The following is a 26,687-nucleotide window of genomic DNA, read 5'->3' as shown; positions in this document are numbered from 1 at the left end:
GTAGGGCTTTTTGGAGCCGGCTGGATCTACAGTGTGTGATACTGGGATTAAGGGTGTGTGGTACTAAATCAGTTCACAGGTTAGAATTAGCATAATTCTATGTGTGGATAATGGGAAGGCCCATGGCTGGGTGTGGGTGGCACCAATCAATAGGCTTATAGGCTGGATGGAATATAAAAAAGAGAAAAGAAGGCAGACTGCTGTTGTTGCTGCTGCTTGCTGCTTGCTGCCTGCCCTGCCATGAAATTTTTCTTCTCTGTGATGCCTCTCTGCCATGCCACCCTGCCTTGGAGCCAGCTGACTATGGACTGAAATCTCTCCCAACTATGAGCCAAAATAAACCTTTCCCTACTTTAACTTGTGGGTATTGCCTATTTTGTCCCAGCAAAGAATGAAAAGTAACTAAGACACCCAAGCTGACCTCAAAAATTCACTCACAATCTTCCTTCCCAGATTCCTCAAGTGCTGGGATTACACTTGTGTGTCACTATACCTAGCTGGGTTTTTTGTTGTTGTTTGTTATTACCTGGGGACTAAAGTAATGTGAAAAGCTTTGATCTCCACCTGAGAAAATTCTTTTTACACAGAAATATTCTTGAGAATCTGTAATAAAAATGAATTGCAACAAAATTAGAGTCAAAGATTTATATCATATTTTTAAGTGCATTAAATTTTCTATTAGATTTGTTTAATCAACTAATTTAATTAGACCATCAAATCATGGACATAAAAGAACTTGGAATATTCTGAATGCTCTAGAGTTGAGGCTGACCAAATGATGAATGTCAAATGAGTCCACAAACAAAAAGCAGCATGTCTGAAATTTACAAGTGTTTCTTCTGGCCTGCACATAAAAGTGTTTGCTAGTTTGTATCTCAATGTATCTCAGTTTAAACTGAAGAAAATACAGAAATGGAATGAATGCTGTAAGATGGTTTAGAGGAAAACAAAAATTAAGATTCATTCATTGAAAAAGAAAAATAATACAGTAAATATAAAAACTTGATTAATAAAATTGTTTCCTCATTCAATCTATCTGTATAAAAGATGATACACAGGTCTTTAATAATAAAACAAAACCAAGTCAAAAAATATATAAATTAGTAAGCAAATTTAGTATGGATAAAGAAGGAGCAATACTGTTTCTTGTGAAAAATACTCATGCCCTACTCCTTTTCTGCTCCCCAAAACAGTGTGTTCAATTAAATTACTTCCCGGGTAATATTTAGAGGTATTATATATCAAGCAACAAAACTCCATTTGTAACTTAAGTCTAGCTATTACAAATATAATCCATTACAGTTATCTTTATTCTCAACTCTTATCCCTTTCTCAAATATTTCCTTAACATATTATCTGTGACCATGTCTGCTGCAGAATTATAAATTCTTTTAAAGGAAAGGACCACATCTTTTTTTGTTGTTTACTGTTTTTTTTCAGACAAGGTCTTGCTTTGTAGTTCAGGCTGGCCCTGGACTCATAGCAGGCTGCTCTTGAACTCTCACCATCCTCCTGCCTCAGCCTCCCAAGTGCTAGGGGTTTTGGGAAGTTGCTGGATCATGGGTGCATGATACTTATCAGTAGATCAGTGGACTTAGAAGTTTATAGCTAAATGTGATATTGGGACATGAAGACTGGTGGGAGGAGGTGGGTCCTATGGGTGTGGCCTGGAAGGGGTCTATCTCCCTCTCTCCTCACTTGATTACTCTCAGCACCCCTCTGCCATGTCGCCCTGCCTTAAAGCCAGCAGACTATGGACTGAAACCTCTACAAACTGTGAGCCAAACTAAACCTTTCTTCCTTTAAGTTGTCGATGGCAGAGATGATGTCCCAGTGACAAAGAAAGTAACTAAGACATTTAAAACGGTAATTCTATATGAAATAAGCTGATGATCTTAGTATCCTTCCCTACATTATTCTTAAAAATCTATATGAAATTTCATTTAGAAATTTTAATTCCTTAACAGTCTTAGCTGTACTGTATATCATTTATTTATCCCTATATAAATAATTCCCTAAAAGATAAATGACTATAGTGTATGAATGAGTTTCCAAAAGTTAGGCATTAAGGAGTTAGTTTCCTTAATGGCTACTTAAAGAAGTTTGAGAAACCTAGTTCTTTGTCCTTCCTGCAGGCTGGGTTTTGCTCACTGTATCTCTGTGTTTGTCTTAATATTTTGCTTTTTTTTCTGTATTTCCTGTATATTGGTAGCTGATCTAGACAGGCTCCAATCACTAACTGATTATTCCAGTAATATTACTACACTGCAGGGTAGAGTGTGCTCCCATCAGGAAACACATCTGGATGAGTTTCTTCCTGTGATGCCTGGAAGCACTGAGCTCAATGCTTGGAATATTAATTCAACACAGGTTTAAAAATGTTAATAAGGGTGCATGCCCTGAAGCTGCTCAAGCTGGAGTCCTTTCTATTTTTTTACTCTCCTTTGTTAAAGGCCAGCCTTTGTCAGCTCTTCAAGCTAACATTTCTTACCACTTTCTCTTGCTTTTCAATTAAAGTTTTTTTCCTGTAAATTTGTGCTTTAGTTTTAATTTCCATTATCACTAAAAGCAAGAACCCACACTAGACAGTGACAGGTTTTGATAACCTGTGTGGGGCTGCTCAAGCCCTGCTCCGGGATTCATCCTGATCGGGAAACTGGATAAGTGCTCACAATAGTGGACACCATGAACAGAGAAGCAGAGAGAGACTTTCTGAGCTCTCTTGAAGGAATACTTGACCATGAAATCATCTGTGTTGCTTCCAGGTGGTTTTTTGTTTGTTTTGAGACAGGGTCTCACTGTGTAGTTCAGGTTGTCCTTGAATTCACCATGTAGCTCAGGTTGCCCTTGAACTGACAGCAATCCTCCTGCCTCATCCTCCCAAGTGCTGGGATTACAGGCATGCACCACCACACCTAGCTTAAAGTGTATTTTGATCTCCATCTTTCATGCTGGAAGATGTCCTCAAATACCAAGGGCTCCTCACCTGCCCACTGATGTGCTAAGTGGCTCATTTATAACAATTTGATCCAGATAAAACAATGTAAATTAGAAGAAATAGGAACAATCTGTTGTTGTAAGATGTACTAAAAATACAATCTTCCCTACATCTCCAATGTTCTTCTATGTCCACTTTTCTAGTAATCACTGTTCTTGGTTAAGAAAAATCCTCTTGGCAAAAAAAAAAAAAAAAAAAAAAAAAACAAAGGAGAGAGAAAAGAAAAATCTAATAAAGGAACTAGTATACTGTCAGTCCAAGGTCTATACAATTTTACTCCCTTTCCCCAATCCACATTTGCTGGCACTTTTGTTTATCTTGCAGGTCAGATTAAATTTTATATTTCTTTGAAGTGATTTTTTTTTTGGTACTGGGAATCGAACTCGGGACCTTGCGCTTACAAAGCAGGTGTCGGAACCACTGAGCTAAATCCCCGGCCCCTCTCTGAAGTGATTTTTAAAATGTGATATAGTAGTATTATTTCCTCATCTTCCAGCTGGACCACTAGCTTCTCCAAATCTACTCCCAAACAGAAAAGGGGGGTTAATGCATGATCTTGTGTAATTATTTACTATCCTTTTGCTTTCTAAATTTCCATTTGTTAATACTGAAAAGATAGTACTGTTTTTTGCATGTTTTTATTAACACCATATTTCCCCCAAAATAAGACATAACTGGAAAATAAGCCTTAGCATGATTTTTCAGGGTCCTCCTAAAAAAGTTCCATTCCAAAAATAACCCCCAGTTGAGATTGTCATCCGGACAGATGCATCTAGTATGCTGGCTGCAACACATGACAGACATACTGAATTATAATATCAATATATAATTAAGTATAAATAAATAGTATTATTGACATTAATTAATGCTTATAAGTATTTGTAAATACCTAAGCATGTCCCTTCGGACAAGAGGAAAGCACCTATGGAAACAGATGAACTCCAGGCTTATTGCCGAGTGACCTATCAGAGTACAGACAGAACACACAAGCAACATGTGCCTTGATAACAAATGGACATGGTTATGTCCAATATGAATCTTCATAATTCAAAACACTGTGAGTTGTAATGATGTACTATAAGCAGAGTACACGGACATGAAGTGCTCATTTAAGAAGAGCACCATTGCTGGACCTGAGAGATTGGGGCTGATGGTTCTATAGGAAACGGAGTTCCAAGAATTCAGGCCAGAATTCAGGGTTTGGAAAGTTTTAATGATGTTCCAGAGGATGACATGACTGTATTTGAGTAAATGTTGGTTTTTGTATATGAATAAATGTAGATCTTGTACACACACACAAAAAAAACTCCCCTGAAAATAAACCCTATTGCATGCTTTGGAGTAAAAATTAACATAAGACCTATCTTATTTGGGGGGAAAATATGGTATTAATTTCCTTTATCTATTGGATATTTTCAAGTTTGTCTTATTTATTAAGTGTCTTAAAGTTCTTCTGAACATGTATGAATACTTTGGATATTCAGCATGTTAACCTTAGGTTGTAATTACAAATGTTTTTGTCAACTAACTGATTACTTAGTTTTGACTCACAGAACACTTACTTTTCCACTTAATCAAATGTTTATCTAATTCCTTGTGATTGTCATTGTATTTATGCTGCAAAAAAGTTTGCCCCATCCTCAAATCATAATTTTCCTGTCAAGAACTTTTTACTCTTGAATACACCTAACATTTATTTCAATGTGAATACTAAACTGACCTTTTTGTCCCCATTTTCATGTGCTCCCTTGATTTACTGATATATGCCTGTAATACAAAATGTTAATGTTATGTTATTCTTTACTTTTTGTGCTCGTCTCACGAGATTAATTTTCTATACTTTATGCCTTTTTTCATTGTTTAAAAATGGGGGAAAGGAGAGCAAAGATTTCTCTCTTATGAAAGAACTGAAGTTCTTTTCAATCATATTATCATCTATATTTATTTTGAAATATTCAAAAAAAAGGTAACCAAGTAATGCTCATAAGCAACAATTACTGTATCTTAACTGAAGCACTATGCAAATTTCCTCACTTTTTTGATTTTGCCTTCCTGTGACGAGCTTTTTTTGTGTCCCCACCAAAAAAAATTAAAAATCATGTTTGAAGCCTTAAGCCTGAGTAGTGTCTCAGGATGTGCCTATATTTTTGGGTTTTTTTGCACACACAGGGCGGGAGTGGGGGGTGATGAAGTGATTAAGATGGGACCCTAATCCAAAATGACTAGACTTAGAAGAAGATGTATCAGAGAAACACACACAGAGAAAAGAGCACGAAAGAACCCATTAGTATCTGCAAGCCAAGGAGGCCTCAGAGAAAACCAAACTTGCTGACCCCTTCTAACTCTGAGAAAATAAATGCCTGTTCTTTAAGTCATTCAATCTATGGCATTATGTTCTAGCCAGCTAACAGACTTCTAAAAATAGTACCTAAATACAGGAAATAAAAAGTCTAACATGTTTTATACCCAACAGTAACTTCAGATTTCTTAAAGAAGCCTTAGGAATTTGTTCCTTCAACAAATAAAAAGAGATGCTAGACATGATTGTATGCTTGTTTGATGTGTTACTATTATAAAAGTCACAAAGGAAGAATTCCTAAAGAACAGACACAGCCTTGCTCAGTGTGGTGATATGTGCCTGTAATCTCAGCATTTGGGAGGCGAAGGCAGGGGGATTGTTGGGAGTTTGAGGCCAGCCTGGGTTACACAGTGAGTTCAAGGTCAGCCTGAATTAGAGGGTGTTTCAAAAGACCTTTAAAAAAGAAAAAAAAAAAGGGTCAGGGATTTAGCTCAGTGGTTCCACTGCCTATCTCGCAAGCTCAAGATCCTGAGTTTGATCCCAAGTATCAAAAAATAAAGAAAAAAAAAAAGACATAGCCTTCCCTCAGTTAAATTCATCTGGTAAAATATAATTGCTTAAATATTTCGAAAATCATTTACAAGAAGTTCTCACTTTCTGTAACAGGTTTCAATATTAAGGGAAATACTACTGAAAAACTCATGAAAACTGGTGTGGTAGCACATGCCTATCATCCCAGCATCCTGCTGGGGCAGGATGGTCTACAAGCTCAAGCCTAGCCTGGAGAATTTCATCAGAGCCTGTCTCAAAATAAAACATAAAAAAGGATGAGGATGTAGCTCAGTGCAAAGGCCCTGGTTTCAATCCCCAGTACTGTGGAAACAAACAAACCCTACAACCCACACAGCCCTTATGAAATAGTACTTTCAAATCCTCCTTTATTTATCAGTTACAGTAACACCTTGCCTCACATTAGATAAGAGTAGTGTACTACCAGTCCTAATTTCAGTTGTTACTTGGTACTGTTTTCTGGCATAACCTTGCTGCTCTAATTCCTATCTCCTAAGCCAGAGGTTTTCAAGGAGGGGTCTACTTCAGACCTAACCTTGGAGTTTTATAAAAGACATGTCTAGGTTCAATCTTGGACTTACTGAATCTCTTTATTTGATATTCTTGGTGCTTTCCTGGTATACTATGGTCTCAGGATTATCAGCTCAAGATTCGGGGGAGGGTCATCCATAAAAGGCTAAGCTCATGCATATTTATGTTTCTGATATGCATCCATGAGTTCTCTGAAAACAGACTCAGTCTCACCTTTGGAGACTTTTAGTCTCACTGTTTTTGGGTGTTTTGTTTTGTTTGAGACAAAGTCTCACTATGTTGCCCAGGCTGGTCTTGAACTTGTGGTGAAAATGTTCCTCCTTTAGGACTACAGGCATGTATTACCACGTGTGGCTTCGCCACAGACATTTTAATCATCCACCATGTATTAATAGTTTTTGTTGTCGGGGATTTAGCTCAGTGGTTCTGGCACCTGCCTCAAAAGCGCTAGGTAACTGAAACCATTTATGTATCAAATAGAAACTTGAGTACAGACTTCTGAAGATCTCTCCCAGATAAATTTCATTAACATACTAGTGGACAACATTCAGATGTCTCCATATCACAGGAACGGATGAAGGTATGAAGAGAAATTCACTGTGAGAATCTATTTGGAAATAATATTTAGTTTTGTTTCAATGTTCTGTTTCTGGATATATACATGGAAATAATTTCTTTCTAGGGCCAGGGATTTAGCTCAGTGGTTTCACTGCCTGCCTTGCAAGCACAAGGACCCGAGTTTGATCCCCAGTACCAAAAAAAAAAAAAAAAAAAGAAAAGAAATACTTTCTTTCTAAAGTTATCTAATCCACAGAAATGTTCACTACACTTTAGTAAACTAACAAAACATTTGTAGATGATATCTGATTCTCACTAAACTCCACAATTCAATGCGTATTCAAATTCTTACTTAGGCCCCCATCTTTTAACAGTAATATACTTATTGGCAGAAGTTCATTAAGAATTTCTCCCCTTTCTTAGTAGGCTATCATTGGACAAACTGATTGTACAACCAAAGACTGCACAAAGTGTCACATTTGAAAATGATGGTTACTAAATCAGATATGACCAGTCACTTTAAAGAAGAAAAGTTAGGCCAGGGATTCAGCTCAGTGGTTTCGCCGCCTGCTGCGCAAGCGCAAGGACCCAAGTTCAATCCCCGGTGCCAAAAAATAAATAAATAATAAAGAAGAAAAGTTGGCTATATTAGTGGAGGTAATGTCTATGGTACAATTATGGTTTGAACTGTGTCTCTCAAAAAGCCCTATGTTCAAACCCCACCCTAGTACCTCAGAATATGACTTTAATCAAAAATAAGGTCACTGTAAATATAATTAGTTAAGATGAGGTCATAATGTAATAAGATGGGTCCCTAATCCAATGACTGGTATTCTTATAATAGGAGAAATTTGGACACAGACATGGACACTGAAAATGCCACGTTAATTTAAGATAAAGGCAGAGTCCTTCATGCCAAAGAATGCCAATGACTGCTGGAAAATCACCAGACAGATTATATGACAGATTGTGTCCCACAACCTTCAGAATGAAGCAACTTTAATTTAGGCTATCTGGCTTCCAGAAATCTGAGACAATTAAGTATATATTGTTCAGAACATGCAGACTGCGGTTTTCTTTGTTATAGAATCTTAGCAAACTAATGCAGTTCTTAAAACTTTCACACATTCTAAAGAAAAATGTGCCCTTGTGCAGCTTTAGGGAGTAACTCTAAACCACTGGAATAGTCTGCTTGTTAATAATGTCTTTGTCTACCCATGGCCTTGGCCACACCAGACAGATTGTGGTGTCAGTGTAATTCATGGTGGGAGCCTGGGATTGGCCTCTGGAGCAGAAACCAATGTAAATTAAATCTGCATTTAGCTACTTAGTTCCTATATGGCTCTACAATGCTACAACATGATCATCAACAGTTTTTTCATTATGATAAAAATACGTCCCATAAAATCTATCACTTTAACGATTTTTTTTTTTTGGTACCGGGGATCGAACTCTGGTCCTTGCACTTATGCAGTACTTTAATGATTTTTAAGTTCACAAATCAGTGACATTAAGTATATTCACAATACTGTAATTATCACCACTAATCAATTCCAGAACTTTTTCATTCTACCAAATACAAATCCATTAAACAATAACTTTTCATTCCCTATTCCCTTCAGCAACTGGCAACCGTGAATGTGAATGTTCTAAGTACCTCATATAAGCGGAATCATACAGTACTTATCCTTGTTTGTCTTCTTTCATTTAGCATAATATTCTCAAAGTTCATCTAGGTTGTAGCATATGAGACTCATTCCTTTTTATGGCTCAATAATATTCCATTTTGTTACTTGAGTTGTTCCCACCACTTAGCTGCTATGTTATCAACAATTTTTTTTTTTTTTTTGTGGTACCGGGGATCGAACTCGGGTCCTTGCGCTTGCAAGGCAGGCGGCGAAACCACTGAGCTAAATTTCTGGCCCATTATCAAAAATTTTTTGATGAAATTAAATTCTAGCTAAAAATCAATGATGCCGAAACTATCTCAATTCCCATTTCAATGCACATAATCTCAAGGTCTGCAGTTTCAAAGGTGAAAAAATACACCTCTAAGTGACTGAACTTTGGAAACATAAATATAAGATTCCTTATGGTACTAATACTGGTTAAAATCACAGTTTCTTTGCTAGGCTATTAACAATAACTTCTGTAAAAGGAACTGATCATAAATTAGAAACATGCTGCTAAAGACACAAGAAAAATAATACTACTAAAATAATACGTGTTGAAGCTAAGAATAATTGAAAAAATAAAATGAAGCCACAGTCTAAACACAAAAGCAATATGAGCATGACTGAAACATTCTTTTAATTACAACAAAAAATCTTTATAATAAAATTATGGACTTTTCAAATGATACCCTTCATACTATGTTCATTCATATTCATCACTGTGAACAATTAAATCTACAACACACACACAGGACAGGGTCTGGCTATGTAGTTCAGCCTGCCCTTGAACTCATTATGTAGCCCAGGCTGGCGTCAAACTTGCAGTGATCCGCCTGCCTCAGCCTCCCAAATGCTAGGATTACAGGCATGTACTACCATGCCCGGCTCTGATGTTCTATATTACTTTATGGAAAACCAAGATTCTAATTTCCATCAAGAAATAAAATAAATGTAAGAATAATTCTGAAGGGTAGTTTAGGATGGTAAAGAAAATATAAAAAGAAAGTACATCTTGGTTTCAGTACCTAACCAAGTGGGTGCAAAAAAGCACTCAAATACTTCAAATTCTTTAAGTAGCACATTAATGTCAATGAAAAATAAGCAGATATACTGTAAGAATAATAGAAAATATAAATATACACTTGGCTAAAGCAGAAAGGATATAACAAGCAAATTAAAATGTTTAATATCACAAATAATTAGTAAATATATATACTTCAAAATTTTTAAAAGTAGAAAATGATACACAATTAAAAATTCCTGTATAAACCCAAAAGAATTGAAAGCAAGATCTCAGAAATCTGTACACCCATGTCCACAGCAGCATTATTTACAAAAGCCAGTGGTGGAAACAATCCAACTGTCTTTAAATAAATGACATGTGGCATATACATGTAATGGAATACTATGCAGCCTTTTAAAGGGAAGGAAATTGACACATCCTACAACATGGATGAACCTTGAAAACATTATGCTAAGTGAATTGTGCCAGTCCTAAAAAGACAAATACTATGTAAGTCTGTATTAGGTGCTTAGAGTCAAGTCAACTTCAGCAACAGAAAGTAAAACAGTGGTTGCCAAGGACTGAGAGGGGACAAGGTAAGGTAAGAGTTCTGTTTAACAGATATGGTGTTTATACTTTGTCAATGGACACTGTTCAACCTTAAAATGGTTAAGTTAGGGCCACGGATTTAGCTCTGGTTTCAGCGCCTGCTGCGCAAGCGCAGGGACCTGAGTTCGATCCCTGGTACCAAAAAAAAAAAAAATTAAATAAATACATAAATAAAATGGTTAAGTTAGTAAATTTTATATTAGTATTTTACTCCAATTTTTTTTTTTAAAAAAAGCAAATACAACTTCCTTACTGGTATCTAGCCACTGCATACTTTCCATATGATCCACCTTCTGAAACACTTACTTGTCCATAATTTCCTTACACGTGAATAAGTAGATATAAGCAAACTAAACAACTATATACATTGTTCTGTGGCTTGTTATTTTAACCTAGCAATGCATCTCAGAATTCTTGCAAACACAAAAAGCCTCATCACTTAAAAGCAACATTTAAATGGTTTTTTAAAAAAATCGGGGTCGGGGGGCAAGGTCTTGCTTTGTAGTGCAGGCTGGCCTCAGCTCACTATGTAGCCCAGGCTGGCCTCAAACTCATGATGATTCTCCTGCCTCAGCCTCCTGGGTGTTGGGATTACAGGTGTGCACCACCATGCCTGGCTCAAAAACAACATTTTAACAAGAACTTTAATTTATGTAGCAAAACTTTTTTAAAACTTACCAATATCTGGTGGACACTGCCCATTATAAGAAAACCAATTTCCTTTCACAGTGAAAGGACTTTTTCTGTTGCTTGTTGAACCAGTTCCCAGCTGCCCATTACCTCCAAGCCCAAAAGAATAAATTCGTCCTGATGAAGGAACAAAAGCAGAAGTATGCTGCCTAGAACGAAACAATAGAAATCCTCAGGTTTAATGCTACCTTTCCAACAATTTATATTGAGAACAATATAGTACTTATTAACTGACATTTTAAAAAATTTTATAAGTTCTGTGTGAAATATAGCAGCCTTAATCTATACAGAATGAATCTGGCATCCACACAGGTAGATTGTGTAAGCACAGTCCCAGAAAATGTCGTGATTTATACTGAAGTCTCTGACAGATGATTCAATGGCATTTAACTTCATAGTCCAAAGAGGTCCTTCCCACCTTGCCTATTTGTTAGGCTCTAACATAGAGCTATGATCTATGAAGAAGGCCCACTATTTGGCTACCACACAGAAGTTTTAGGCTAAGAACTGGTCGAGTAATCTAGTATTGAACACAACAGAAATAATATTCCTTTTCTTCTACAGAAACTGATCCTCTTAAGGACAAACTTAAGACTCTTGTAGAGGTCCTCTGGTCAAAGCAAACTTAAGAAACTGTAGAACAAAGACTGGAGATAACCCACCAGTCTACCCTCCTGTGAATCTGTCCAACCTCCTGTGAATCTGTCCAACCTCCTGTGATGTTTTACTATATTTAGGAATGAGTTAAATGTTATTACCCAGTTTAGGCCTTGCATTCTTCACACTCAGGTTTTATGTCTTTAGTCAAGACTGGAAAATTCTAAAGCATTATTTCTGTAGTCTGCCACCCATTCATTCCTCTTCTAAAAGACAAATGTTGCCATCTTGCAATTTGATATTCTGTCAGTTTCTTAGTCTCTTATTTCTAGCAGGGCAATATAATTTCATTGCATACCCTTTCCATGAGGTGACTTTACTGAGAGGGGTTGGTGTTTCCGGCTCAATTCTGCTTCTACTATGTCTTACAGCTCATTTCCTGCATCAAACCCCATCAAGAGGGAGACTCTTTCTCCATGTCTTAAATCCAGGTTCTGACCCACAGCTTGCTTTGGCCAACGGAATACATACATAACAGTGCCTCGATTCTAAGTGTCACACAAGTGGCTTCACAAGCTCACTGCTTCGCCAGTGGCATCTTCTCTCTCCATCTTTAGGAATCCTATCCTATCATGAGAAGGATCCAAGTTTACCAACTACAGGATGAGAAGCAATCTGGAAGAAAGACAAGCTATCCTGGCTGAAGCTATCCTAGCCTACCTGCCCTCAGCCAGGTCAGGAGTTGATTATTTGGGTTCAGCTAAGAGGACAGCCAAAATCACTGAACCACAGAATTATTAGCTAAGTAAATAATTACTTTAAAGTATTAAGTTTTGGGTAGTTAGTTTAGCAATACATTCTAATTAATATATTACCGTGACTACCAAATTCTTTCAGTGCGGCTTCAGAGTCAATAGAAACTAACAGCACTGGTTTTCATCTGCACTATTTAAAAGGTATTTGGATTCAAGAAGCTGTTCAAGTTGGCTAGTTTGCCATTATTATTAGAATACAAAGCGCCTAACAACCATCTTTCTTTACAGCCATATGAGCCAATGTGAACCAAAAAATTTTAAGCAAAGATACCCTTTTAACATATAAAATCTTAAATGGAATCTTTACAAACTCCTCTGGTTGAACAAGGATTTAACATTGCCCTTTCTGCCATTATGACATATCAAAAAAAGTATTAGTCATTTAAAAATTACTGTAATACTAGTTTGCTAAACATATCCTCAAACTGGTCTACTGAAGAAGTGATTCTTAAGTCTGGCTGCACAATGGAATCATGTGGGTTAAAGCAAGGCAATGATGAGTATTTTTCAAAACTCTCCAAATGATTTTAGTCCAGGATTCACAGCCACTGAACAAACATAACTACCTGAAGCCCCACAGTTGCTAAAAATAGCTCAAAAGCACTATATTATACTACGTCGAGCTTTTTTCTTTTGGATCATGTCCTTGATGGACAAATGTTTCTGGTACTCCTGGATTACTCCTTTCAGGTTCTTAACAATTATTTGTTTTGTTTTGTTTGGTACTGGGGATCAAACTCAGGACCTTGCACTTGTGAGGCAGACGGTGGAACCACTGAGCTAAATCCCCAGCTCCTTAACAATTATTTAATAAGGAAATAATATACCTTTCTTACAATACTGACCACTTGGAAGTCAAACTTCCAATACCAAATACCTTCCTATACTTCCTCTGTTAATAACTGAAATGTCTCCCCTTATCCAAGTTACATGATTGAAATTGCTGGAAATAACTATATTTACAAAGCTAAGCTACATTTACAAAGAAAAGCTGTTTTAAAAATGCACAGAATTAAAAATGGGTAACATTAAATAATCTGCAATATTTCACAAGGGACTGAAATATATCACTTGAAAAAAAAAAAGATTTAAATTTATGACCCTGTGATATTAAGCATACATCTTGTTACCTGATGGTGACTTAAGCACCATATATTTCTCATACTTTCACTTTAGGTTTGGTTGTGTAATTTGTTTTTGGTCAATAAGATTTTAGTGTGATGCAAGCAGAAGCTTGAAATGTACACATGCATTTGAGTTTGACTTTTTGTGCGTTTCCCACCATTAACAGAACAGAATAAAATACCCAAGGGGGAGCCCACTACCCACCTGGACTGGGCCCAAGAAGAGAAATGTAACAAAGCACCTCAGCTGAAACACAGCCTGGGTAAGTCACCTTGATGATTAAGGCAGCTTGAAACAGAGCTTTCCTACTCAACACCTACAGCTTAAATAAGAGAATCCCCTCAGCAAACCAAGGCCTGAGGGAAAAACCACTCCAACTGAACCAACCAGAAAGAAAGAAGCAGCTATCATCATGTCAGAGATATTTTGTGCTCAGAAACAAACCAATACAAGCCTAAGTTTTATACCAGTGAGCTTCAAATTTACACAAAATGGAAAAATTCTTAGAAAAATTCAACTTCCATATAACTGACTTAAGAGAAGAATAACAAAGCTATCTTTTACCTTTAGAGAAACTGAGTGTGTTTTAAATTCCAAAAAACAAAATGCTAGGTAAAGATGGCTTCAATCACAAGTTTTACCAACCTTTCAAACTGTTCTTTTAAAAAAAAAACAAAACAAAAAAACCCAGAAAAAAATAGTACATCTCTCAATTTATTTTATGTTTTATCAGGATAGAATAACCTTGATAACAGAACTCTGATAAAAAGAGTAAGAGAGGGGCCGGGGATTTAGCTCAGTGGTTCCGGTGCCTGTCTCACAAGCGCAAGGTCCCAAGTTTGATCCCCGGTACCAAAAAAAAAGAGTAAGAGAAAGGGATGGCTCAGTAGGGCCGTGCCTGCCAGGCAAGCACAAGGTCCTGAATTCGATCCCTGGTACCGAAAATTAATTAACTTTAAAAAGAGTAAGAGAAAACTGTACATCAAGCTCACTGATAATCATAAGTAATATTAAAGTATTTTCATAAATCAAAACCAATACTATTTACAGATATCACATGATAACCAAATTAAAGAGTTACTCCAGAAAAAAATATAGCTGTTGTTAGCCAGAAACATCCATCAATTTGCCACATTAATAGATTAAATGAGAAAAGTCATAAATCTCAATAGATAAAGAAGGAACATAAAAACCTAAGGCAAACATGATGCTTAATGTGAAATACTCAAAATTTCCCCACAAAGAAACAGGACATGATGTCTTGATCTTCAGTACTTCTAGTGAACATTATACTAGTGTTACTGCCAGCACATTTAGGCAATATAATTATGCAAATATTACACAAAAATATTAGAAAAAAGAAAACAAAACTGGGTTAACTCATAGATGATGTCACTGTGTACATGAATAAGGTTTTTGGGTGGTTTTTTCTTCCTTTTTTTGGTTTTTTGAGACAGTCTTACTATGTAGCCCAGGCCTCGAACTCACAGCAATCCTCCAACCTCAGCCTCCCAAGTGCTGGGATTACAAGCATGTGACAACATCCCCAGCTTGTGAATAAGTTATTAATAAGAGTTTAGCAAGGTGTCTAAGTGCCAAGTACAAATGGCACTTACTTTGTGGCAACAGCAGCATGATAGAGCAGGAGACTGATGATTTTCAAAACTAGAGCATGACATCATGATTCTGGGAAAATGTTGGAAAGGAAAGGATCAAGAATCTGAATCTAGGGGCCGGGGATTTAGCTCAGTGGTTCCACCGCCTGCCTCGCAAGCACAAGGTCCCGAGTTTGATCCCTGGTACCAAAAAAAAAAAAGAATCTGAATTCAGGGGCTGGGGGAGTAGCTCAGTGGCGCTGCGCCTGCTTGGTAAGTAAAAGGTCCTGAGTTCGATCCCTGGTACTAGAAAAAAAAAAATCTGAATCCCCACCTGGATGACAAATGCACTGGCAGAATCTGTCTGAAAAAACTGTTTTGGAATTCTGTAGTCTATTCAAAGGCTTACAACTCCTAGGAGAACAGTCAGGTGTCAAATGGTGTTAATTTCAATTTTCACTCTCAGCACAGTAGGAACTCCCCAGCTACCCATTCTCTATCTATCAGCATGTTCCCAGATCAGCTTGCGTTCAGTTTCTAGGACCCTACACAAGTATTAGGATCAGTGCTCTGATCACTGATTGCAGACAGTCATTGCTAAACCTCTCCTATTCTGGCTAAAGAGGATTCTAAGGCATTTACAAAGCTGCTGTCCATTTTTCCTTATTCTTTTCCCCTTTTCTCATCCCTTCATTTTTCTCTTTTTCCCCTGTTGGGTGCCGAATATTTAAAGTGTAAGACATTCAAAAGTAACAACTTATACGGGAATTCAGTAAGTCAGAATTGTATACCCAAGTATACAGAGGTTAAAAAAATATATGTAAAAACCCTATTTTTACATATATATATATCAACAAACCCCAGGCAAGGGAGAATCTGACTTCCAAAATTACCACACGATGCCCAGTTTAAAAAAAAAAAAAAAAAAAGTATCACAAAGTCATATAAAGAAATAGGAAAAGAGCCAGGGATTTAGCTCAGTGGTGCCACCGCTGGCCTCGCAAGCACAATGTCCCAAGTTCAATCCCCGGTACCAATAAAAAAAAAAGAAAGAAAGAAAGAGAAAGAAAGAAATAGGAAAATAGCTAAATCAAAGGAAAAAAGTAAATAGAAACCAAAAACAACTATCTTAAAGATGATCAAAGAACTAAAGGAAGACATGGAGAAAGTCAAGAAAAAAAGCAAAAAAACATATGAACATAATGCAAACAGCAATTAAAAGGTCAAAAACCTAAAGAAACTGCAAACTACAATAACTGAGATGAAAAATACGCTAGAAATTCAATGACAGATTTAGGGAGACAAGAATCAATCAGCAAAACTGGTGAAATTATATTGTTTTTTAAAAATCATTTATTCATTTGTTTTTGACAGAACTAGGGAGTGAACCCATGGAGCACTGAACTACATCCTGTCTTTTATTATTTTTTTATTTTGATACAAGGTCTAAGTTGCACAGGGTGGTTTTGAATTTGCAATCCTCTCACTGTAGCCTCCCAACTATCTGGGATTACATGAGCTACCAGGCCCAGCTGAAATTACTGAATCTGAGGGAAGAGATGGAAAAAATATTTTTAGAAAGTAAACAGAGACTAAGGGACTTGTAGGATATCATCAAGTAGACTAACATAAGTACTGCAGGATTCCCAGAAGGAAAAAAAAAAAGGGTAAAGATTAGAAAAAATAATAGCCCCAAACTCAAACTTGGTAAAAGATATGAATACAAATATCCATGAGTCTCAATGAACTCTAAGCAGAATGATCACAGAGACCCACAATGACACCGATTCCTCAAGCTGATGAGAAAATATAGCAGATCTTGAAAGTAGCAGGAGAACAGTGACTTGTCATATGCAAGGAACTGCCAATTAGATTATCAACACATTTTTCATAAGAAACTTTTGAGACCACAAGTCACAAAATACTGAATAAATTCAGAGTACTGAAAAATAAGAAAAACTGTCAACCAAGAATCCTGGATCCGGCAAAACTCCTTCAAAAGTAAGGGAGAGACTGAAATACTCCCAGATAAACAAAAGCTGAGGAAATTTGTTACTACTAGCCCTGCCTGTAAGAAATGCAAAAAGGAGACCTCTAGGTTGAAATGAGAGGACACTAGATAGTAACTGAAAGCTGTATGAAGAAATACAGATTATATTAAAGGTAAACACAACGACAGTTATAATAGCTATCACTGTAATTTTGGCTGGTTAATTATTTTCTTTTCTACATAATTTAAGAGACAAATACATAAAAAAGTAATAGGTTTGGGTCTTAGATACACAATGTATAAAGATGGCATTTTATGATGTAAATAACTAAAAGACAATGGAGAGAGAGTTGTTTAAGAGTGAAATTTTTGTATGCGTTGAAGTTAAGCTATTATAAAATTCTAAACAGAGCACTATAACTTAAGGATATTAAAATTAATTCTCCTATCAGCCACAAAGAAAATTGCTGTAAAATATACAAGAATAAAAATGCAAAGGTAGTCAAAATGCTACACTGCAAAAAATAAAAATCAACTAAACATAAAAAATGTCACTTAATGACAGTAACATGTTGAGAATGCATCATTAGGCAATTTGATCATTGTGTGGACATCACAAGTATATTTACACAAACCTAGATAAGCAAAATCTCGAAAGGTATGTTACTCTCCAAAGAGTACTTCTCTGTTTCAATGGCACAGAAATCTAGGAGAGCATCTTAGAAGAGGCACTGGTTCATCCATGAGTTCTTACTGCTCCTTAGCGTACCTACAGGCCATGCTTAATGGTCAGCTTGAGGTCCTGGGATTTTCACTTGCCAAATCACAGTTTCACAATCAGTACCGTACAACATTGCCCCCAAACAATGTTATTCTATCCTTAAAAGCCCTGAAACCTGATATCTGACATGGCCTTTTGATAGATAAAAGTCCTTTTAGCGATACCTTTCCAGAATAGAGAGGTTTCATCCATACTGAGTATATGCACTGGCATGTAATTTCCCTAGAGTTTAAAAAATTCTTCAGTTGCCTTCACATCACCACTCAGACTTAGCATTCACTTTCAACATAATGAATAATGATTACTGAATCATTTAAACCACCCAGAGCTAGCAGTATCTTACTGTAGTCAGGTCCAACCCTTTTATTTCAATAGTGCAAACAAACTTTTTACTTTCGCTTTGGTCATCATGGCATGAGGGAGACACTTCTATGTTGCCCAGTCTTCAATCCAGGTCATCAGCAGTTTTTCTGTGACAATAATGGCCTTTTCTCAAATGTTTTTTCAGTCTTGAATGAAGCATATTTTTGAATAGTTTCTATTCCTTTATTCTTTTCTTTGACAAATAACTGATGTATTTATGGGGTACAATGTGATAGTTCAATACATAAATATAATATACAATGAACAAATCAGGATTACCAAAATGAAAGCCATTAATGAAAAACCAACAGTTAACATCTTAATCAATGGAAAACGACCAGCTTTTCCTCCAAGATCATAAACAAGGTAAGGATGCCTGCTTTCACCTTTCTATTCATCATAGTCCTGGAAATCCTAGCCTCAGTAATTTGACAAGAATAAGAAATAAAAGGCATTCAAGTTGGAAAAAGAGAAGTAAAATTATCTGTGTATGCAGATGATATGATTGTATATGTAGAACACACTCAAGAATCCACAAACATCTGCTTGAACTAATAAGTCTACAAAGCAGAGGATAGAAACTTAAAGAAACTTAAGAAGGAATAAATAAATGGAAAAGACATTGCATGTCTACAGATTCAAAAACTTATATTAAGACATCAATGCTACTCAAAGCAATGTACAGAATCTATATAATTCTTATTAAAATCCTAAGTGTTTTTTGTAGAAATAGAAAACACTCATCTGATGATTCGTATGTAACCTTAAAGGACCTCTACATAGTATGATTTTGAAAAAGAAAAAAGTTGGTGGACTTATACTTCCTGATTTCAAAACTTATTACAAAGCTGTAATAATCAAAACAGTACAGTCCTAAAATACAGAGCAACAGAACATAATAAAGAGCCCAGAATAAATCCTAAAGTATACGTTCAAATGATGTTCAGCAAGTGTGCCAGGACCATTCAGTGGGGAAAAGACAATCTTTTATACAAATACTGCTAGGAAAATGGGATATTGGCATGCAAAAGAAACAAGTTGAACCCTTATTTCACTCCACATACAAAAATTAATTCAAAACGGGTCAAATATCTAAATACAAAGGATAGAAGTTGTAGAAGAAAGCAGGGCAAAAGCTTCATGACTTTGAATTTGCAAAGATTTCTTAGGTATGACACCAAAGGTATGAGCAACAAAAGAAAATAATACACGAATCTGACTTCACGAAAGTTACAAAAAAGACACTATCAACCAGGTGCAGTAGTTCCAGCTAGTCAGGAGGCTGAGACGAGAGTTGCTTGAGCCAAGGTATTTGGGGCCAGCAAAGCAAGCCCCTTTCTCTTAAATAAACATTTTTAAAATAATAAAGACAATCAATCTACCATTTTAAAAAGACATTAGCTGAACATTGTGGCACACGTCCATAGTTCCAGCTACGCAGGAGGCTGAAGAGAGAGGATCAAAAGTCTGAGGCCAGCTTTGGCAACTTAGTAAGACCTGTCACAAAATAAAAAAGGGCTGGAGATGTAGCCCAGTTAGAGAGCCCTTGCCTAGCATGTGCAAGTCCATGGATCTGATTCATAGTACTGCCAAAAAAAAGACTATCAACATTATACAGATTAACCCAGAGAATGGAAGAAAATATGTGAATATCATGTATGTGGATAAAGGATTCATATCCAGAATATACAACAAACAAGCAAACAAAAAACAAAAAAAAAGATTGAAAAAGGCCGGGGATTTAGCTCAGTGGATCTGCCCCCTGCCTCGGAAGCGGAAAGACCCGAGTTCGATCCCCGGCACCAAAAAAAAAAAAAAGATTGAAAAATGGGAAAAGGATTTGATAGACATTTCCCCAAAGAAGATATACAAATAAATGGGTGATAACCACATGAAGCCAGTATCACTAAACATTAGGGAAGGGCAAATTAAAACCATAATGAGCTACCAACTCACATTTTTCAGAATGGCTACTTCAACAGATGAGAAACAAGTGTTACCAAGGATATGAAGAAACAGGCCTCTATGTGCTGTTGGTAGAAATATAAAATGGTATAATAACTAGAAAAAACATTATAGCCAATTCTTAAAAAACTAAAACTAGAACCACCATATGAAAAATGGCTCTTCTGTTACTATGACTCCTCAGTAACTAACTGAGCATTTGGGGGAAAATGTTTTACCTCAGATTACTAAGCCCATAAAGCAATTTACTAAACAATCTCTATATAAGCATGGTATAGAGAATAAAATACTATAATAGCTCACCTTCCACAAGCAATCTGAGTGACAATGCTTCCCATAAGTTCAAAAACTTTTCTTGGATTTATTTCATGACTGGTGGAATTATGACCCAACTGACCATACCCTCCAGCTCCAAAAGTAAACACTCCACCTTCCTAAAAAAGACAAAAACCACTTATTAGAACACCAGATAATAGAATATAACTGACCTTTGGAAATATATTACCTTTAATATGAACTCAATTTTTTTTCTCTTCTACAGACTTGAAAATTTAACAGATGACAGCTGAATTACAGGTTGATGGCTAAATATTTTCATGTTGAAATTTCAAATACCTAATGTTTTCACTATTATAAAATATTTAGGTAAGTCCTCATTAAATATTTATTTGCATTGCATTACCATTCCAAGTAACACTTTAAAAATTTCACAAAAACCTAAAATGGTACCATCTTTGAAAGATGGTTATGCTCTGAACATAAAAGCTATTCATAAAGAGGACACATAACCAGACAGCACAAATATAGCAATTTTTAGCATGTAGTAGTTATGACATCAAGATGGTCTTTAAAAAAATGATAAAAACACATAATTAGATTAGAGGTTACAGAACAACAGTCCATGATAATAACAACACAATTACAATTAGTATTTTTCATTTCAGCTTGCTTTTCTTCATTGTTGTAGCTGTACATGCAATTTTACATACCACTTTCTTCATAACAGTATGAAGAAATTTACACATATTGCAATGTAAGGAAAATTTCCTTTTTAAAACATCACAGAAATTTTCAAACAAAAACAAAATAGTAAAAAGAAGACATGGGTCGGGGAATTAGCTCAGTGGTTCCACTGCCTGCCTCATAAGCTCAAGGTCCTGAGTTCGATCCCCAGTACCAAAAAAGAAAAAGAAAACATAATAGCATCACCCTGGCAGCACATATACTTAAGAAAACAGAGTAAAATCATTATATAACCTTTGAGGTAAAAAAATCTTGTTTCACTGCTGCCTACTGCCTTTGGGGGGAGCTTTAAGAAGAAAAAGCACTATATTTTAAAGTAAATTGTCGTCAAATCATTTCCTACATGAAAGTGTATGAATCTTCAATGGCATATACCTTTAATAGATAAAAAGAACATAATCATAATACTATTATCAAACTCAAAAAATTAATACTAATCTTCCTCATTATTTTATAGCATGTCACAAACCATAATATCTGGTTGGTAATGTTTAAAAAAGTAAGTGGGTTAAAGTGTGTCATCCTAATCCAATCCCCATTAACCTTAATGGATTTTGCCTAGACTCATTTCATCAGAGTACAAAATGGTAATTTTCTAATCTTTTCATTTATTTTAATTTATTAGTCTGAATTCTTCTATAAAGAACCTAATTCATCAACTATTAAACTACCCTAAAATACACTTTGCAAATATAAATCAGAATAAACGCTTTTCTCATTATTTATTGATTTTCTTGAAAAATGAGTTGTTGCCCTAGCAACTCCCAAAGGCAGGGAGTGAACTTTGGTTGTATTGATTTGGGGATAAGACAGATGATTATAAACTCATAGATTTTTATACAGTTGATGTTTTTCTAGTCATTATTTCATTTTGATATCCAGTAAAATCTCCTCCAAAGTAATCTTTGCTTTTTTGCATGAAGAAATGCCCAAAAGTATTCCTATATGCTTTGTTATTTTTTTTTTTTTGGTACCGGGGATCCAACTCGGGACCTTGCGCTTGCGAGGCAGGTGCCGGAACCACCGAGCTAAATCCCCGGCTGTGCTTTGTTTTTTGAAACTGCGTCTCACTGCATTCCTTAGCCTGGCCTGGAACACCTAGGCAAGTGATATTCCCTCCTCACCCTCCCCACAGGTATGCAGCACCACTATGCCAACATTCTTGTACACTTTTTTGCCTCAGACATAGGGTCATACACAAGAAACCCTAGTTCCTTTTAGTGAAGAATCTACAACATTCAAGGGATGTTTACTGCTTCCTGATCATACATGACTCATTACTTCAAAGACCTTGCAGTGGCCATGTAAAACCAAAAAAACTCAACATATTTTAGGAACAAAAAATAAATCACAGAGCCAGACGCGATGGTGCACACCTATAATTCCAAGCTACCTGGGAGTTTCAGGGAGAAAGATCCCAAGTTTGAGGTAAGCCCAGGCATTTAGGGAAACCCTGTCTCAACATAACATTTAAAAAGGGCTAGGAGGCCAGGCATGATGGCACATGCCTATAATCCCAGCACTTGGGAGGCTGAAGCAGGAGGATCACTGTGAGTTCGAGGACAGCCTGGGCTACATAGTGAGTTCAACCCCAGCCTGAAGTGCATAGCAAGATTCTATCTCCAAAATAGTTAAATAAATAAAAGGGGCTGGGAATATAGTTCAATGGAGAACACTGTACTGGCTGGAAGCCCAGTACCACCATGAATGAATGAATGAATGAATGAGCTTTTACTAACAGTTGCGATTCAAAGTAAACATTGGAGTTCAAATTTAATTCCTGTAGGTTTATAACTATTTCCCTTAACCTGAAAACCACAGTTATAATTATATATTACATGATATCTGTCATGATTTAAAGAATAATATCTATTTTATTACAAATACTAAGGATAGAGAATGCAGTTTAAGGTTTCTTTGTGGATTTGGTTTACCCTTAATGTTATCTCCTAATGATCTTTATTTACTTTATTTAAAAAATATAAATAGCATATAATTATGTTCACATTTTATCCTTTTCTTACACAAAAGATATCTGTATTTTGGTCTTTTTATTTAATATATTCTGAAGATCATTTCACAGTATTAAACTGAGACTTTCCTCACTGTTTTACAGTTCACTGCACTCCACTGCACAAATGTGCTGCAATTTGTTCAACTAGGCTGTGCAATGCAGGATCCCATTGGTATTTCTGCTAATCTTTTGCCATTAAAAAAAGGTCGCAATAAGGCTGGGAATTTAGCTCAGTGGTTCCAGAGCCTGCCTCACAAGCACAAGGTCCCGAGTTCAATCCCCGGTACCAAAAAAAAAAAGTCACAATAAACATAATAATTTCACATCTTTAGGGCAGGTTACTACAAGTGGGCTTGCTAAGTCAAAAGGGTTATCTGCATGTGATTTATATAATGAATGTGCAAATAAACTTGAAAAAACCTGACATGTTTTTAGTTGTGTCCTTCGTGTCTACTAACATGGCATGTCCTTCCATTTACTTTTTTTACAAGTCAGTCTTTAACTCTCCTAAAGCAGTTTCTTTAATGTAGTTTTTCTCTGATAAGTTTCACAAAAGAAAACTGTTTCATAAAGTAATCCTACTCTGTATGCAAGAAATTCTTCCAGAAGAGCAAAAGATATACGGATATGGAACATACAGTCTAACTTAAAAGAAAATAAGATATTCACTTTTGGGATGTTTATCTGATTTTGCTAAAAATAATGTATACCAAAAATAGCAGTGAAGAAATATCACCAACTATCTTGTGGAAAAAAAAAAAAGGAATATAGAAAATTAGAAGTGGGATTTTAAAACAAGTACAAATCCAGCCAGGGATTTAGCTCAGTGGTTCCACTGCCTGCTTTGCAAGCACAAGGTCTTGAGTTCGATCCCCAGTACCAAAAAAAAATAATAAAAATAAAACAAGTATAAAATAATAAAAAATAACACAAGTATAAATCCAGGAATGTTAAGATAGTTATTTGGTAGGTTGGATTTGCAAAACATTAATAGTCTTTGTAGTACAAAAAATTAGTGTACCATACAAAATTAGACACTATATAAAGTACTTTTATACTTCGACACAAAATACTATATAGCCTTATTTCTTCCAAATGACTAACATTGTAAAACTTGCGAACATGACTAAAATAGAATTTTAGGTTAGGCATGGTGGTGCACACTTGTAACCCTAGCACTTGGGAGGCTGAGGCAGGAGAATCACAGTAAGTTCGAGGCCAGCCTAGGCTACATAGTGAGTTCAAGGCCAGTCGAAACTATGTAATGAGACCCTGTATCAAATAAAATAAAATTCAGTAATTCACAATTTGAATGCTAAAATCAATAAAATAGGATTGGCAAGTACAGTATCTTTTTTAAGAAAAGGTAAGATAAAATATTTTTAAATTAACCTCTATAAATGAACATTTCATTTTATTTTATTTTTTCCATAATGAGTATTGAACTCATGACCTTTGTCATTTTTTATTTTTTTGAGACAAGGTCTTGCTAAGTTACTAAATTGCCCAGGCTAGACTAGAATATACCATCCTTCTGCCTCAGCCTCCACAAGTGTACTAAAGTTCACTAAATTTGACAATGACTACAAATAATTTTTAACATGCTAAAATTTCCAACATGGTAATAAGTGCACAATTTCAAAAGTTTGATTAAAGTTAATTCCTTATCGATTTTAACTACTATACAAGACAAAAATAAAGGAGCCAAATATCAATTTCTAAGTTGACCAATGAAAATTTGCCAGATTCTTTACATTAACATGAATGATTACAATAAATAATATTCAAGAAAAGTTAATTGAATGTTCTTGTTTGGTTCTGGTCTTTTGGGCAGTGCTGGGGATTGAACCCAGGGCTTCTCACATGCTAGGCAAGCACCTACCACTTGGCTATACCTCTAGACTACATGTTTTCATTTTCATTTAAATTCTATCCATTAGAGAACTAAGCAGTATTGATAAAGAAATAACACAAGCTCAAGAAAGTAAGAGGTGAGTTAATGCCACTGATAAGTCTGTGCTGAAAGCTCACTGTAATTGTTTGCACAATAATCAGCCTATGAAAAGCAGAAATCCAGTCTCTTCTATTACTTGTTACTTATAACCCAAATGGAAATTAAATTCAAATTAGACAGAGCTGTATAATATAAATGGGATCAATATATCTAACATGGCAAGCCTGATGAACTAAAATAGAATCATTTTATTCAAAATATTTAAGCAATATTTATTTATATGAAGCAGAGAAACTCAACTATATACATAATCACAATCCATATTCCATAATGCTAAACAAAGTAAAAAATTAAGAAAAGTTGTTTTCAAAAGTCTTTTTTCAAGGCAAATTGTTTTGAAACACTAGCATCACTCTTAAGTTTTACTGTAAATATGAAAATATTCACTAATTATAAATGAACTAATAAGTAATAATGACTTAGAAGTACAATACCTTGGTTAGCGCAGCAGTATGATCTTCTCCACAACAAATATAAACTATTTTCTGAGATCTTAGTGACTTTAGTAAATTAGGAACATACCTATCTGAAAATTTCAACAAGAGATGTTAACAGTATTTTAAAAATTAAATCTCTTATAAAATGTGTTCTCTCTACAGTGTTCAGAGCTCAGCAGACAATGATTACTGAATAATTTTAACTATGAATGAGTTTGTACTACAAGGCTACTAACTTGGGTTCCCAGGCCTGCCTATCCATGTTACTGTAATAAAAAAGGAATTTAGAGTTAAATGTTAAACAACTTACATGCCAACCTCCACAGGACCCAGCATCAATGTATTTCTAATCTATTTAACTGCTTCTAATTATATATATCATATTCTTTATATTTACCTTCCAATAAGTGTGCTCATAGGATCTTAACATTTGAAAATCCTACTTCTGCTATTTGTAGCAGAAAAGATATAATTTCATAATGTAGCATGTATTTCTTTCCTTTTTTTCTTTTTCTTTGATTTTTTGAGATAGGGTCTCACTATGTAGTTCAGGCTGGCCTTGAACTCATTATGTAGTCCAGGCTGGCCTCAAAACTGGAGGTGATTCTCCTGCTTCAGCCTCCTGAGTGCTGGGATTACAGGTATGTCTCACCACCCCTGGCATGTGGCATGTAGTTCTTACACAGAACCATCATTTAATTCTAAGGGTATTATTTGCTTCTATTACTAGTTGTTACTAAATCAACAACTCACTTTTATTCATTTCAGTCATTACAATTATGTTGCACTTTATAAAATTAGTTTTTGCATGTCAAATATTGGCATTCACCCTACTGGAGTTATGAAAAATCAAATCAAGATCTCAACTTGTTTTGAGTAGTTATAATTTTGAAAATTCAAAATCTGCTTATTTTCAAGATCCTAGCATCAGGGTCAAAGAGAAGCCCAACCAAAAATTAATTTAATGGGACAAAACAGATTTAACAGTTCATGTAACTTTCCCAGAGTAAATCTGTCCCCCCAGTGCTGGGGATCAG

General features: G+C 35.6%; 1 protein-coding gene across 11 annotated transcripts in view; it reads right to left on the bottom strand.

The window, feature by feature from the left end:
* The window catches only part of Herc4 (HECT and RLD domain containing E3 ubiquitin protein ligase 4), a 119,811-nt gene that overhangs the window by 49,943 nt on the left and 43,181 nt on the right, over positions 1 to 26,687 (bottom strand). For all 11 annotated transcript variants that reach the window (XM_087185461.1, XM_087185463.1, XM_087185460.1 and 8 more), the window contains 4 exons: positions 25,648 to 25,739; positions 20,466 to 20,596; positions 10,920 to 11,080; positions 527 to 603 (listed from right to left, as the gene is read on the bottom strand). In XM_087185461.1, coding sequence (XP_087041587.1) covers positions 527 to 603; positions 10,920 to 11,080; positions 20,466 to 20,596; positions 25,648 to 25,739 — 461 coding nt within the window. The remainder of the gene's footprint in view (positions 1 to 526; positions 604 to 10,919; positions 11,081 to 20,465; positions 20,597 to 25,647; positions 25,740 to 26,687) is intronic.

This window comes from Heterocephalus glaber, unplaced genomic scaffold, assembly GCF_053883595.1.
Source record: "Heterocephalus glaber isolate CG9 unplaced genomic scaffold, H.glaber_assembly_v1.0 deba00001497, whole genome shotgun sequence".
Lineage (NCBI taxonomy): Eukaryota > Metazoa > Chordata > Mammalia > Rodentia > Bathyergidae > Heterocephalus > Heterocephalus glaber.
This window is presented reverse-complemented; position numbering and strand designations above follow the sequence as displayed.